Genomic DNA, 15133 nt, shown 5'->3' on the forward strand with positions numbered 1-15133 from the left:
TTCTGATGAGCCTCTAGAATAGCTGGTAGAAGGTTGTTTACACTCAAGATCGTGTGGCTGCCTAGGAGCTCTGGCTCACTGTAGCTGCCAAGTTTCAAGAGAATATTGTATAACATATTACTTTCCCAGGGAAAAGATCAAAATTCAAAATTTTAAGTATGTTTTCTACTGAAGGCATATAGCTTTCACACCACGGTAAAATTGAAAAATCATAAGTCAGGGACCATCTGTATGATTCTATAAGTTATAATCTTTCATTTTAATTCTATATATTTGAAGTTAGAAATTTTAATTCAGGCATAGTTTTTTCTTTTAGTTAGAAACTTGCACAAATAATACATAAAATAATATTTAAAATGTAAAGGCAATGCCTAAAAGTTTGTCCACTCTCAAATACTGCTTGGTAGGAATGTAAAATGTAACAACCCCAGTGAAAGTCATATTTCAATATCTGCCAAAGTTACACATATATTTATCCTTGGATCCAACAATCCCTTTTGTGGATCCACTTGCATACATAAAAATGACAAATGTATATAGCTTATCATTTAAACAGGAAAAGATTAGAAACAATGCAAGTGTACATTATAGGAGGGTGATGAAATAAATGATGGTACAGCCACACATTGGAACACAGCCAGATCTAAAAAGAAAAAGAGGAAGATAACTATGTACTGATATGACTAGAACCCCAAGATATATCGTAAAATTTTTAATCATAATGTACAGAATAGCGTATGTATACTGTTAGCTTTTATATAAAAAATGTGAGTGTTACAGGTTGAATTATCTCCCTCAAAAGGTAAGCTGAAGTACGAAACTTCATTAGTTGCAATTGTGACATTTTTGGAATAGGATCTTTTTAGATACAATCAAGTTTCAGTGAAGTTGTCAAAAGGTGGGCCCTAATCCAATATGGGGTTCTTTAAGAAGAGAAAAACCCCACATGAAGACAGAGATTGACACAAAGAATGACCTGTGATGACAGAGATAGAGATTGCAGAGATGCAGCTGCAAAACAAGGAAGGCGAAGGATTGACAGTCACCTCCAGAAACTTCCACTAAAGGAAGTGTCCTACCCTGATTCTCAGAGGGAACGTGGCCCTGCTGACACTGATTTTGGATTTCTAGCTTCCAAAACTGATGCATTTGATTGAGGAGCCAGGAGAGTTGAAAAATATGGAAAGGAAGTGCCTCCTTCCATATTCCTTTGTTCATGAAGTAAATTTGTGCAGCAGAAACCCAGGAAGTTTTGGGGCTGCAGAAACATACAGTGGGGAAAATATGTGGGTGGAGCTAAACAGAGGGAAATGGATTTCAAGTTTTGAATATAAGCATTTCGATCCCACAGCAGGTCTCACCCTCTTTTCTGCTCAGTTGAGAGATGTCCCAGGAGGAAGGCTGAGGCAGGCTGTGTGAACACTGCTTCATACTGGAGTACTGGAAATAAGGGCATTAGGAAGAATTTCTCTAATGGGCCTGACAGCTTAACTATGTGGAACAGATTATTTAGGGGTTGTTTTATAAACGTATTGTAGAATTGAGATAATTCTCTTTTAAATAGGCCCACAGAACTAGCACATTAAAAAAAAAAAAGAGAGTAATTGGCCCCAGGTCAAAATAAAAAATTATATAAGAAAGAAAATTTCATTTTTGCCCCACTGGGTTTGGCAGGGAATAATATTTTCATAGTAACAAGAAGGTAAATGTTAAAAGTTTTTTTAAATAGCAATGTGATTGATGTGATTATACTGAGGTGATCAGGAAGAGACAACTGAGGTACTGGTTTGGTGAAGGGATACTAAACCCCCATTTTCTGGAATAGGAAGTCAATAGAAATTAGCTGGCATCAGCATACCAAGTAACAGTAGCATAAGCATATTATAGTGGTTCTTAAAGTATAGTTCAATTTCCATGAAGACAAAAATAATTTCATATAATACTACTATTTGCCTTTCCACTGTGTTCATTTAGTTTAATGGTGCAAAAGCCACAGTCGGTAATATTGCTGGTTCTTTAGCAGCACAAATTAAGGCACTACCACAAAACTGACTGGTGGTCGTTGTGTTCATAATCACACTTGCAGTTAAAAATAAGAAGTGTGTGTGTGTGTGTGTGTGTGTGTGTGTGTGTGTGTGTAGTTTCACGGAAAAATGTCCTCCATGAAACAATGAAAATCATTACTTTTATTAAATCTCAACTTTCAACTCCTATCTTTTTTTTAAAGATTTATTTATTGATGCACACAAGAACTGGGGTACAGGCCAGAGGTACAGAGGATGAGAGGATTCGCCAGAGACAGAGTGGGGAATTGAGCAGTCAGACTAACTGAAATACACTGCTGAGAGGAGCAGCGGGCAAGACAGGAGAGATCTGCTGCACATTGTGGGTATCTCCTTGGCTGGGAATCGAACTCATGCTGTAGTGGCTGTGGACAGCCTCACAGGTTGCATCTCAATCCCTGTGCCACCAGGGAGGCCCCTTAACTCCTATCTTTTTGATATTCTGGGTTGTTAAATGGGAAGTAGTATAAAGCATTTCTGCTGGATATGGAAGAACATTAATGTGACTGAGTTGCACTAGGTGCTTAATGCACAAAGCATTATTTTATTTAACTTCAAAGAACAACTGGCAAATTATGGCTATTCAGACTTGGGTGTTTAGCAGACATATTCTCAGAAATGAAGAAAGTGTGTCATTTCAAGTAAAAATAACTGATAGCATTTGTTGCCAATGATAAAATTTGAGACTTCAAGGAATGATAAGAGCTTTTGAAAGCTCGTATTACCCTCAATGAGTTTAGGATTTCCCAATACTTAAGACTTTTTGATGAAATAAAGGGCGTTGTTATCAGGTGTGATTTGTGTCTATTATATAATAAAATGTGTCAACATTTGGAAGCTCTGCATGACTCATTTTTCAAATAACCAATGTTAACTTTGATGTTATCTATTCAAAGTTCAAGACAGATCAATGAGCTTTAGTATAACAGAGTATAGAAGTTCATGGAGGGGCCTCCCTGTTGGCACAAGGGATTAAGACGCAACCTATGAAGCAATCTGCAGCCCCTGCAGCACGAGTTCGATTCCCAGCCAGGAAGCTACCCACATGGCGCAGCAGACCTCTTCTGTCTCACCCGCTGTGAATTTCAGCAGTGAATTTCAATCTGCCTGTTCTGCTCCCCACTCTGTCTCTGGTGGATCCTCCCACCCCCCACACCTCTGGCCTGTACCCCACCCAGTTCTTGTATGCATAAATAAATAAATCTTTAAAAAAATAGGTTTAAAAAAAAAGTTCATTGATATGGTTTCAGATTTCACTTGCAATTAAACTTTAAGAAATTACTTTTAGTTGAATTTTAATGTTGTTATCAAATAAGAATAGCCACATTCCCTGAAAATGCTGTTAAAATAGCCTTTCTCTTTTGAACTACGTATCTGTTAAGCCAAAACTTAAAAAATGTTTTCAACCCAAACAATATATATAAACAATCTAAATTACGAAGCAAATATGGGAATCAAACTGTCATCTATTAAGACAGACATTATTGAAAATAAAGCAAGACAATGCCACCCTTTTCATTAAATTTTTGTTTATTTTGGAAAATATTTTGATATAATTATTTCATGTTTATTCTTGTTATTTAAAACAGATAAGGAAATGTTTAAAATACTTCTCAGGGGCCTCCCCGGTGGCGCAGCGGTTGAGCGCTGGGTTGCGAAGCTGCCCGCGGCCTCTGCAGCGCCGGTTCGATCCCCGGCTGCTCCCTGGCCACCACAGGAGGGTCCCACATGGCGCGCAGACCTCTCCTGCCGCCCGCTGCTCCCCTCGGCAGTGTACTTCGGTCCTTCTGCCTGCTCTGCTCCCCGCTCTGGCTCTGGTGAATTCTCTCACCCTCCCGCGCTTCTGACTGTACCCAGTGCATGTATAAACAAAACAAACAAATAAATAAATAAATAAAGCATGCCTCTATAAAAAAAAAAATAAAATAAAATACTTCTCAGTGTTAATTTCTTGTGTGATAATTGTAGCTATAACTCCTATATTAAACAAAGCCTTTTCGGGATTCAATAATTTTTTTTTAAAGATTTATACAAGAACTGGGTTACAGGCCAGAGGCGCGGGAGGGTAAGAGAATTCACCAGAGACAGAGTGGGGAGCAGAAAAAGCAGACAGACTGAAAGCACTGCTTAGGGGAGCAGTGGGCATGACAGGAGAGGTCTGCTGCACCAGGTGGATAGCTTCCTGGCGGGGGATCAAACCAGCTCCCAAAGGCTGCAGACAGCTTCACAGCACTGCGCTCAACCCACTGCACCACCAGGGAGACCTTCAGGATTAAATAATTTTTAAGACTGTGAAGGGTCCCAAGAGCAAAAACTTTTGAAAACCACTAGCATATTATTTAGAACTGTAGAATGAAGTAAATAGGAAACTGTGAAGAGTTCAAAGTGATCTATTAATACTATTTAACTTTTGAAGCAAAGTATGTTTATTGATTTGACAAAACAAATATAAATTACTATTTCAAAACAAACATCTTCCCTTATATAAATGCTATGGAGTTATCTATTTCTTTAATAATGTCTCTCTTCCTTACCAAAATGAGAGTGGAAACATTTCACACCAGTTGGAAGGTGTTAAGTGGAAGGTGTTAAGTAAGATTCAAATTCCCAAACTTTCTCAGACATGCTTTCGTCCTCCCTTTATGGCTGGATGGCTTCAGCCAGGCCCAGAGAGCAACCAGGAACCATTGACTTCAATGCTATGACCCATGTAGAAATAATGCACCAGACAGGCTGTCATTTGAAAAAAAAAGTATTAACAGTTTAAGCAGCTACTCTAAAGACTTGAGAATAATGAGGGAAATATACTCTCTTCAGTCTACCAAGGGTGGTGGGAATTTCACAGGGACTATAACCGAGGTGAAAATGCATACAAAAATGAAAAATGATGTAAAAAATATATAAAATAAAAAAATAAATCTTTTAAAAAATTTAAAAAGAGAGAAAACAAATTATTCTGATTAAAAGAGGAATGGATAAAGAAAAAAAAAAAATGTCTACCCATGTGAGGTACTGATTTCATAGAAATGCCCTGTCCAGCCGCCTGGTTTAAGAAGGCCAAATCCTCATGACACTCGCAGAATGGCAGCAGGTGCCAGATAGGTTTCATGGCTCAGCAGAAAAGACTCTGTGATCTGGGGAAACGGGGCAGGCCCAAATGATGAAGAGGGACCCACTTTTAACACACCAAGTTGTCAGGTCTGCTAATTTGCCTTGCTACCAAGCCTGGAAATAAAGACACTGAAGAGACATATTTTTCAAATTTGACTGGACTTTTGGGATACCTATCACTATTCTACTGTTTGGTTACTATTTTATCTAAAATATGGCTTGGATAAATATTATGACTCAATGTTTTAGCTCATTAACGACCTCTAATGTAATTCGAATGTGTTATTCTGATTCACCAGTAATCATGCTCATTAAAAGAAGGATTACTCAGAGTCTTTCTTTAACCCTGCCCCAGCCCTTCCAAAGTCCCGATCGCACCTCCTATTAGTCTCGCTGTTAAATACCATGTTTCCTTCACAGAACCTATGCATCATTTATAATTATATATGCATTTGTAGTTTCCCTTGTTTAATATCTCCCCCTTACTGGATAATAAATACAGTAGGGCAGAGATTATCAAGTTTGTTTGTTTACCACTTGTTTATCTGGCACCTAGCTCAATGTATGGCATTACAACTGCTCAGAAAAATGTTTGTTGCATCAATGTTAAGTGACTGAATTCAAATCAGGAATATTGTCACTTCAAAGCTGTTTCATTTTCCAAGAAGTCTTGGGGGCTAGCAAAGAGCTTTTCTTCAATTGCATTCAGCCGGTTTTGATTAAAAATGTTCCATCTCTTAAGTGTAAGGTCTGAAACAAATGAAAGGCATTGTAGTGATTATTGATGTTTCAGCTCTCTCCATGTGTCAGAGTGACTCTTCATATATAAAGTGCAACTGTAGCTGTTGAACAATAATATAATAGTAGATGTTGTCTAACAGCACTCAAAGTTATTGGATTTCATGACATAATTCTGTGGTTAATATGTCCTGTTTGCCTGTGACTAGGTTAACAAACTTAAATTTTTATGTCCAATAGCTATATTCTGGGTCTCCTCTGTGGCACAGCAGGTTGAGCACAGTGCTGTGAAGCTGTCCACAGCTTCTGCAGCACAGGTTTGACTCCTGGCCGGCCAGGGAGCTACCTACATGGCACAGCAGACCTCTTCTGTCGTGCCCGCTGCTCCCCTCAGCAGTGTATTTCAGTCTGTCTGCCTGTTCTGCTCCCCGCTCTGTCTCTGGTGAATCCTCTCACCTCCCACACTCTTGTATAAAAATAAATAAATCTTAAAAAAAAGAACTTCTAAAAAAATAGCTATATTCTACCTTTTTTTTTTTTAAAGATTTATTTATTTATTTATACAAGTACTGGGTACAGTCAGAAGCACGGGAGGTTGAGAGAATTCACCAGAGCCAGAGCGGGGAACAGAATAGGCAGATTGACTGAAACATACTGCTGAGGGGAGCAGTGGGTGCAGGAGAGGCCTGTTGCACCACGTGGGACCCTTGCCGGTGTACGGGGATCAAACCGATGCTGCTATATTCTACTTATGGGAGGGTGGAACTATATACACGGGGAGGATATGTCTATGTTTTAAATTTTATGAAAATATATCAAGTTCTCTCAGGCAGAAATTTCTTGGTAACTTCAGAAAAGCATAAAAAAGCTTAATATTAATACATCAAGATTGATCTTAATTATGCCGCCAATTTTAAACACAATGAGAGGAAGGGTAAAAAAATGTGAAAATGAGAATGGTTGCTGAAATAATTTTTTAAGGACTAAACTACTTTGTGCAGTGCTGACCAGAAACTTTATTGTCTCTTTCTAAGATTCCTACCTTTTCTTTTTCTCATAGGACTTATTACTAAATTACTTCACAATTTATTTATTTATGACAATTACTGTTTATTATTTATTTCTTTCACCTCATCTAATAAAAAATATGGTAGGAAACTTTTTAGTTACTATTGAATCTCAAGTCCTGGAATAGTTCCCGATGTATTATAAATGCTGAATGGATTTTATTTCAAAATGAACAAATGAATGTGCTGAGTTTTCTAGTTTTACTGTTGTTATCGAGGCAATCTACCTAAATCTTTCCATTGTTACCTATTTTAAAGATAATTTCTCCCTGTGTTTTGTTTGCTATGTTAACTTTTCTTTCAGAGTAAATTATTCTGTTTACTCAATTTGGAGTCACTTTCAAGGTGTTGACCTTGCTTATCCCAAGAATTCAAGTTTGACTTAACTTTATAAAATCAATATTCTTTATTTTACAGAGTAAAAAGAAAATCATACAACTGTCTAAATGGATGCAGAAAAAAATGCTTGATAAAATTCAATCCATTCATGATTTTTGAAAAACTTAAAATTCTTAAGCAAACAAACAATAAAAAACAAACAAAAAACCCTTATGATAAAATTCTACATAATGGTGGAGAGTGGAAAGCATTCCCTTTAAGATCAGACACACCTATTATACTCAAGGTCACCACTTCAATTCAATATTGTATTAGAGTGCTTTGTGAGCTCAGTAAGACAAGAAAATGAAATATAAGCTACAGGATTAGGAGAGAAGAACACCAAAACCCTGTAGATAAATTCTCATGAATACAAGCTATAACCATAATATATATATATATATATTATGTATATATAAATATACATATATTTATGGAAGTTTGATTTAAGATGAAGCTGGTCTTATTTTCCAGTAAACTGAAACAACTGGTTGTTCAATTTAAAAAATTGACATGGGTTCTCTGTTTCTTATTATTCACTAAACACAATTGTAAATGAATTAAAAACTTAAATGTGAAAGATAAAATTATAAAACTTTTAGAAGATAATATATAAAATATCTTTATGACTTTGAGGTTAAAAACAATATCTTAAACTAGTTACCAATTATGGAAACAAAAACTATAAAGGAAAAAAAATCAATGTATTTGACCCTAAAGTTAAGAATATCTAATTATCAAAAGATGAGATAGATAATATAAAAAGATAAATCAAATTGGGAAAAGATTATTTTCATAACACATGTTATATGACTAACATCCTAATCATATTTTGAAAGGTCTTACAAATCAATAAGAAAGAACAAACAAACCTATTGAAAAATGCGTGAAAAATATAAACAGGCCTTTTATAGAAAATGAATCCTGAATTGTCAATAAATACATTTTTTTAAAATTTTCACCCTCATTAGTAACTAGAGAAATGAGAATTAAAATTACAGTAAGAAAACCTTATGTCCATTTTGAACAAAGATTGGCAAAAATTAAAATGCCTGGTAGTAACCATATTGGCAATGATGTAGAACAACCAGAACTCTTAAACAGCTTTGATGGGAATGTAAATGGGAAATAATATCCTTGGAAAATAATTTAGTATTATTAGAAAGTTAAACTTGTACATACTCTCAGCAATTCTGTGCCTAGACAGTTATAGACAGACTGGGAAAAAACTGTGCATCGGAAGTATATATATTAGAATGTTTATAATAACATCGCTCATATTAAGAAAAAGAGAGGAAAAAACCCAAGTGTGTTTCAATAATATAATCCTTTAGCCTTCCCATAAAATATCATACAATAGTGCAACACTTAATAATATGAATATGCTCTGAGAAATGCACTGTTGGGCCTGCCTGGTGGTGCAAGGCATTAAGTCTCAGTACTATGAAGTGATCCACAGCCACTGCAGCATGAGTTCGATCCCCGGCCAGGGAGATACCCACATGGCGCAGCAGACCTCTCCTGACTCGCCCATTGCTCCTCTTGGCAGTGTATTTCAGTCAATCTGCCTGTTCTGCTCCCCACGCTGTCTCTGATGAATCCTCTTACCCTCCCCATACCTCTGGCCTACAGCTCTTGTATGCAGAAACAAATCTTTAAAAAAAAGTTTATTATTAGGAAGAAAGGGGGCTAGTAGAATATGTAGAGGATGTTTGGTAGGGTGTGAAAGTACACATTTGTAGAGGTTTGAACCTATAACTCCCAGAGCTGATACAAAAATCTAAACCTATTTTACCACAATAGACATAATTTGGAGGAAAAAAAAACCCACAGTGTCTCAGGTTCATCCTTAAAGTTCCTGATTCAGGGCTTCCCTGGTGGCGCAAGGGGTTAAGCACAGCACTATGAAGCAATCTGCAGCCTCTGCAGGATGAGTCTGATTCTGACCAGCTAGGGAGAAACCCACATGGCGAGTCAGACCTCTCCGGTCTCGCCCGCTGCTCCCCTCAGCAGTGTATTTCAGTCAATCTGCCTGTTCTGTTCCCCACTCTGTCTCTGGTGGATCCTCTCACTGCCTGCATCTCTGGCCTGTATCCCAGCTCTTGTGAGCATAAAGAAATAAATCTTTTTTTAAAAAAAGTTCCTGATTCAGTAGGTCCAAGGTTCACCTGTGAATCTGCATATCAATGTTAGTCCCTGATGAGGTTGACATTACTGGTCCAGGGACCCACTTTGAATAGCCTATTCTAGGAGTCCCTTCTGGACTTTATCACAAACCATTTCCTTCTCACTCTTCATATTCTGGTGACATCACCTCCTTAAACTAAGCAATTTTCTTGCTGCCTCAGGGTTTCAAGTTTGCTGTTCCTTCAGATTGCAATACTTTTCATCACACCCCACTTTGCCTGCTCATCCTTTAGGTCTCAGCTGAAACAGCATTTTTCAAGGAAACCTTCGCCAACCTACTCTCAAGGTTTGGTCCCTATTATAGTACTCTCTTTCATAGCATTTATCATCAATCACCATAATCATACAATCATTTTTATTAGATGTGTTCCTTACTAGACTCTAAGTTCCAGGAAGGCGGAGAATTTTTCCCATTTGCTGCTTTAATCTAGTGCCTATAATGATAAATTGGCATATAATAGACATTTAATATTTGTTGTATGAATAATGAATAAAGATATGTAGATTTTTCTAAAAGGTAAAAGGAAAAAACTCTTAAATAATGTAATTGTTTAAAAATTTACATAAATTTAAATAAATAGAGTTTATTTAAAAATATAACATCTATAACTCTTCATGATAATATTTTTAAGATATCCCCTATCTCATTTGAGGTTTCCTTTATCTTTATAGCTAATTTATTTCATTTTTATTTCCTCAGAATTCTACTCACATGTCCAGAAGTTGCAATAGCAAAAGTTAACAGCCAAAGCAGGCATCATCATCTATAAAGGGTAAATTTGTGCTGCTTCAGAAGGTTCTATACAAGCAAACATACTTGGTGTGACCCAGCTGTACATTCCTGAGAAAAGAATTTGGAGGCAGGACACATAAATGGATCACGACCATTTGTTGTGAATTCCTGCAGACTCTTTCATCTGGGCTTAACATATGAATATATTTCATTTTCTAGGACAACTCCTCCAAGGAAGCTATGCCCAATATTAACAAGTTTTCAAAAATGCTAACTTCAGTGATTTAGAATCCCACCTCTACGTAAACAACAGTTTCTACTTAATTCATTTGAGAATCAGCAATATGTGCAAAAATAATTTTTTAATTTGTGAAATTAGGATTATAAGAACATGGATGAAATACTGATTACACATAGGAGCACTTAAGTACAGGGTCAGACCTCAGTTGTCAGATATTCTATTACTTTTTCTAGTGAAATAGCAAAAAGGATACTTTTTACTGTGAGCTTCCTGTATAGAAAACCCAAATGTTTCATTAATATTTTAATGTATTCTAAAAAGGAAACCTCTGGATCAAAATTTGTGCTTTTGTGTTCAATGGAAGCACCTTAGGTGTTCCAGTGATAAGTAAGTAGGTGGGGTGGCAGGTTCTTTCTATCCCAAGCCTCTTTAATCTTAAAAAAAAAAAAAAAAAGTGTGTAAAGTATGTATTGCAGTAACATGGTACAGATTTACCGTGGGGAGAAAAATGGGAAGACAAGTTATGTTAAAGGAAGGATAGAAAACACTACCCCAGTCTAGCATTACTGGGAGTCCGCTCCAAGTGGCTCTTTGTCACTACAGAGATATTGTGTCAGACTTTTCCCAGTGTCCAGGTCATTCACTGGCATGTCTCCAATTCCATTACCTTCATTTTATCTTTAGTCTCAAATTTCTGAATGTCTATGGGATATGGTTTCCCCATCCCATCAGATTCATATCATCAACCTCCTCCATAAATCAGTAACTTCTTTCATCTTCTCAGTCCTTTTTACCCCATTGTTACCCCATTGTTCTCTCAGGTACCCAGCAATACTTTTCTCTGTTACATATGTTGGTTTTTTTTTACTTAAAAAAAGTGATACCTATAATCCTTCAGGTATCCAGCTTCAGACTTGTAAATTTTTCAGTCATCTTTCCTATCACCAAATCAGTCATCAAGTTCAGCTTAATTTCCTTTCTTCTAAATATTATTGTTCATTCACATCTTTTTTTAAATTTAAGTATTTTATTTTATATAATTCTTACATCTTTTTTCATCTTTGCACAATGTGTGCATTTTCATTTTAGTTATAATCCCCATACAATTGCTCACCCCCCTTATTTTTGACTCTAGTCCTTCCTTTCCCCGCCCCTTCCTCCCCTCTGCCCCCCCAGTGTGGTTGCTTGTTGATTTTGATTTTTACTTTGCATTGATTAGTCTTTTTCCTGGTCTCTTATTTAGGTTTTCCAAATTCCTGCTATGAGTGAGACCATCATTCACATCTTTTCTCTCCTTTCCACTGTCCCCACCTCTCTGACCAGATCATCTGATGCCTGGGATAACTTCCATGGTTTCCTAAATGGTCTCAAGGCTCCATTCTTTTTGGTCTAATTTTTCTTCCAGTCTAATTTTACTTAATTGTTCCATTTAATCTTGGTATTTTCCTATATACAACCTTAAATGGTTTCCACTTGCTTTTGAAATGAAGTTTGAATTTTTCTGCTTTGCTTTCAAAGCTCTTCAAAATTATCTGGCTCCTTCTCTCCTCTCCAGTTAAATCAGGATCTTCCCTGGCATATAAAAATATTATTACTGTTCCAGTCTCTGGTGACTGACTTGGTAACAGGAAGGATGGGTATACCATGGAATATTACTCAGAATTCAAAAAAGATAAGCACATGCAATTTGCAGCAACATGGATGGCGCTGGAAGGGATCATGCTCAGCGAAATAAGCCAGAAAGAAAAAGAAAAATACCGGATGGTCTCACTCATAGCAGGAATCTAGAAAACTTAAATAAGGGACCAGGAAAATGAATAACTATAAGAAAGTGAAAATCAAAATCAACAAAAATCTATGAACCAGAGACACTTTTGGGGGGGTGGGTGGAGGGAGGGGAGGGATTGGGGTCAAAATGGGGGGGTTGAAATTGTATGGGGAATATAAAAATAAAATTTATTATAAAAAATATATATATTGGGTTGACCTGGCCTAAAAGGACCCATTCCTCTGCCTGCTTCTTTAATTTTTCTCTTTTCTCATCTGTTCATATCTGTTACTCCATGTTCACATATCCAAGCACTTGCAGTTGCTTGAGAACACTTGTTTCTGGGATTTTGTTCTTTTTTTTTCATCCACCTTCGGGTTCCTCAAACTAAAGTTGATTCTCCTATGTCAAAACTTCCTTTTTCCTGCACTCTAGCCAAAAAGAGCCACATCTTCCTTTGTGTTGTCATTTCATCCCATACAAACTTTTGTTAGAACTCGCTATATAATATTGCAATGTTTCAATTACATGCCTGTAGGATTGCTCTATTAGATTATGACCTACAGTCTCAGAATAGTTTTAGACTTGGTTTCAAAATAAGATCCCTGTCTTCTAGGGTCTCCCCTGGTGTGCAGTGGTTGAGCACTGGGCAGCAAAGCTGCCCACAGCCTCTGCAGCAGCGGTTTGATCCCTGGCCGCCAGCAAGGGTCCCACATGGCACAACAGACCTCTCCTGCCACTCCCGCTGCTCCCCTCAGCAGTGTATTTCATCAGTCTGCCTGTTCTGCTCCCCACTCTGGCTCTGGTGAATTCTCTCACCCTCCTGCGCTTCTGACTGTACCCAGTGCTTGTATAAATAAATAAATAAATCTTTAAAAAAAAAAAAGATTCCTGGCTTCTAGCAGAATATAATCATTTTGTATTTTCAGTGAGTTATTTTAGCAACAAAATAGGTATTTGTTGAATGAATGAATAAATGATAATGAGTAAATGTGTACTTAAATCCTTCTCAGTCTTCAACTAAACTGCCTTCATCTCTGAAGCCTTCTTTGACCTTTCTAGAGTTTCATTCCTTCTCTGAATCCTGACAGTTCTTATGGTTTATACAGAGGCACATATTATATTGTTTCCGTCATTGCATTGATCACAGTGCTGAGTACATAGTAAAAGACCATCAGATGGTCTGGTCAGACTGGGTTGGGACAGTGGAAAGGAGAGAAAAGATGTGAGTGAGCAATAATATTTAGAAGAAAAGAAATCAAGCTGAACTTGGTGACTGATTTGATGATAGGAAAAATGACTGAAAAATTTACAAGTTTGAAGCTGGATACCTGAAAGATTATGGGTATCACTTTTTTAAAGTTAAAAAACATATATAATTATGCAAATTCTGTGCTAAGGAAAATAATGACAGCTAATAGCCTAGCAGGAAAATTCCAATTTTTTTCTTAATATAATCACAGTCATGAAATTAAGTACTGATTCATCAGAAAAGTTTTAGTGAATAAAATATTTCTTAGCACCAAATTAATTGTTGGGAATATAGGCATGAAGAAGTCATATAAAAAATTCTTCCCAGGTAAAATTAATATTGCTTCATGGAAGTAATGCACATCTTTTTCACTTTTAAATTTGCAAATTTGTAATTAATTGACTAAGTAGTGTTGAGGTGATCACAAGTTTACTTTTTTTTTTTTTTTGAAGATGAATATCTTACAGTTCTTCATGGCTGAATTTTCTTACTGAAGCACTAACTGTTCTTTTGTATTTGAAATTATCATGGAAAGAATGTGTACTAAATGATCTGGCCTAATTTGGAGGTAGGTAGTCCAGTCTATGCAGAAACTAGTAGGTTGAACATGACTAACCTAAGTAGATTACATGTGTACTATAACTTGAGTGCTTACCAGCCAGCTTAGACTGATTAGGCTGCCTGAGTGATGCTATCTCCCCACTGTGACAGACCAGAGTACCAGGGAGTGTCATCAGGCAGAAGGGTAGACACCACCTGTGTTGTTCAGTTTCAACCCTTTGCCATATCTTAGGTCAACTTTCTCACTGTTGGTTTAAGTTTAAGTTGTGTTTCTTGTTTCTTTATATGTTTTTTAGTATGCTCAACATTTCTGAGTGACTACTCTGTGCCAGAAGCTGTGCTTGGTGATTAAGATACAAAGTAAAACAACTCTTTAAGAGGTCACTTGGATAACCAGGTAATAAAATGCATACATCATTGTAGAAATAATGTTTAATATTACTTTATATTGCCTTTGAAAAGCAAAACTCAACAAATGAGCATGGCTTTGGACTAGAATTCCTTGAATCTCTCTCTCTCTCTCTTACTTTTAAATTTGCAAATTTTATACACACACACATATATAAAAGTCAAAATATTATTATTGAAACTAGTACTTTTACTGTCCTATAAAAAGAATATTCCAGGGAGGCCTTCCTAGTGGCGCAAGGGTTAAGACACAAACTATGAGGCTGTCCTCAGGCAATGCAGCATGAGTTCGATTTCCCACCGGCCAGCAAGAAACCCACATGGCACAGCAGACCTCTCCTGACTCACCCGCTGCTCCCCTCAGCAGTGGACTTTGGTCAGTCTGCCTGTTCTGTTCCCCACTCTGTCTCTGGTGAATCCTCTCACCCCCCACACCTCTGGCCTTTACCACAGCTCTTGTATGCATAAATAAATAAATCTTAACCAAAAAAAAAAAAAAATAGAATATTTCAGGGTCTCCCTGGTGGCACAAGGGGTTAAGTCTCAGCACTATGAAGCTATCTGCAGCCACTGCAGCACAAGTTTGATGCCTGGCCACCATGAGCAAAGCCACATGGTACGGCAGA

At 37.0% G+C, this 15133-nt stretch overlaps 1 protein-coding gene across 2 annotated transcripts in view; it reads right to left on the reverse strand.

The window, feature by feature from the left end:
- The window catches only part of MYPN (myopalladin), a gene marked incomplete at both ends in the record, with an annotated part of 64775 nt that overhangs the window by 47952 nt on the left and 1690 nt on the right, over positions 1–15133 (reverse strand). The window contains one exon of one of the 2 annotated variants that reach the window (XM_084244679.1): positions 4598–4617. The exons of the other annotated variant lie outside the window; for it this stretch is intronic. Coding sequence (XP_084100805.1) covers positions 4598–4617 — 20 coding nt within the window. Of the gene's footprint in view, positions 1–4597; positions 4618–15133 lie in introns of those variants that run through there. 2 annotated transcript variants of the gene reach the window in all.

This window comes from Talpa europaea, assembly GCF_964194135.1.
Source record: "Talpa europaea genome assembly, chromosome: 10".
Lineage (NCBI taxonomy): Eukaryota > Metazoa > Chordata > Mammalia > Eulipotyphla > Talpidae > Talpa > Talpa europaea.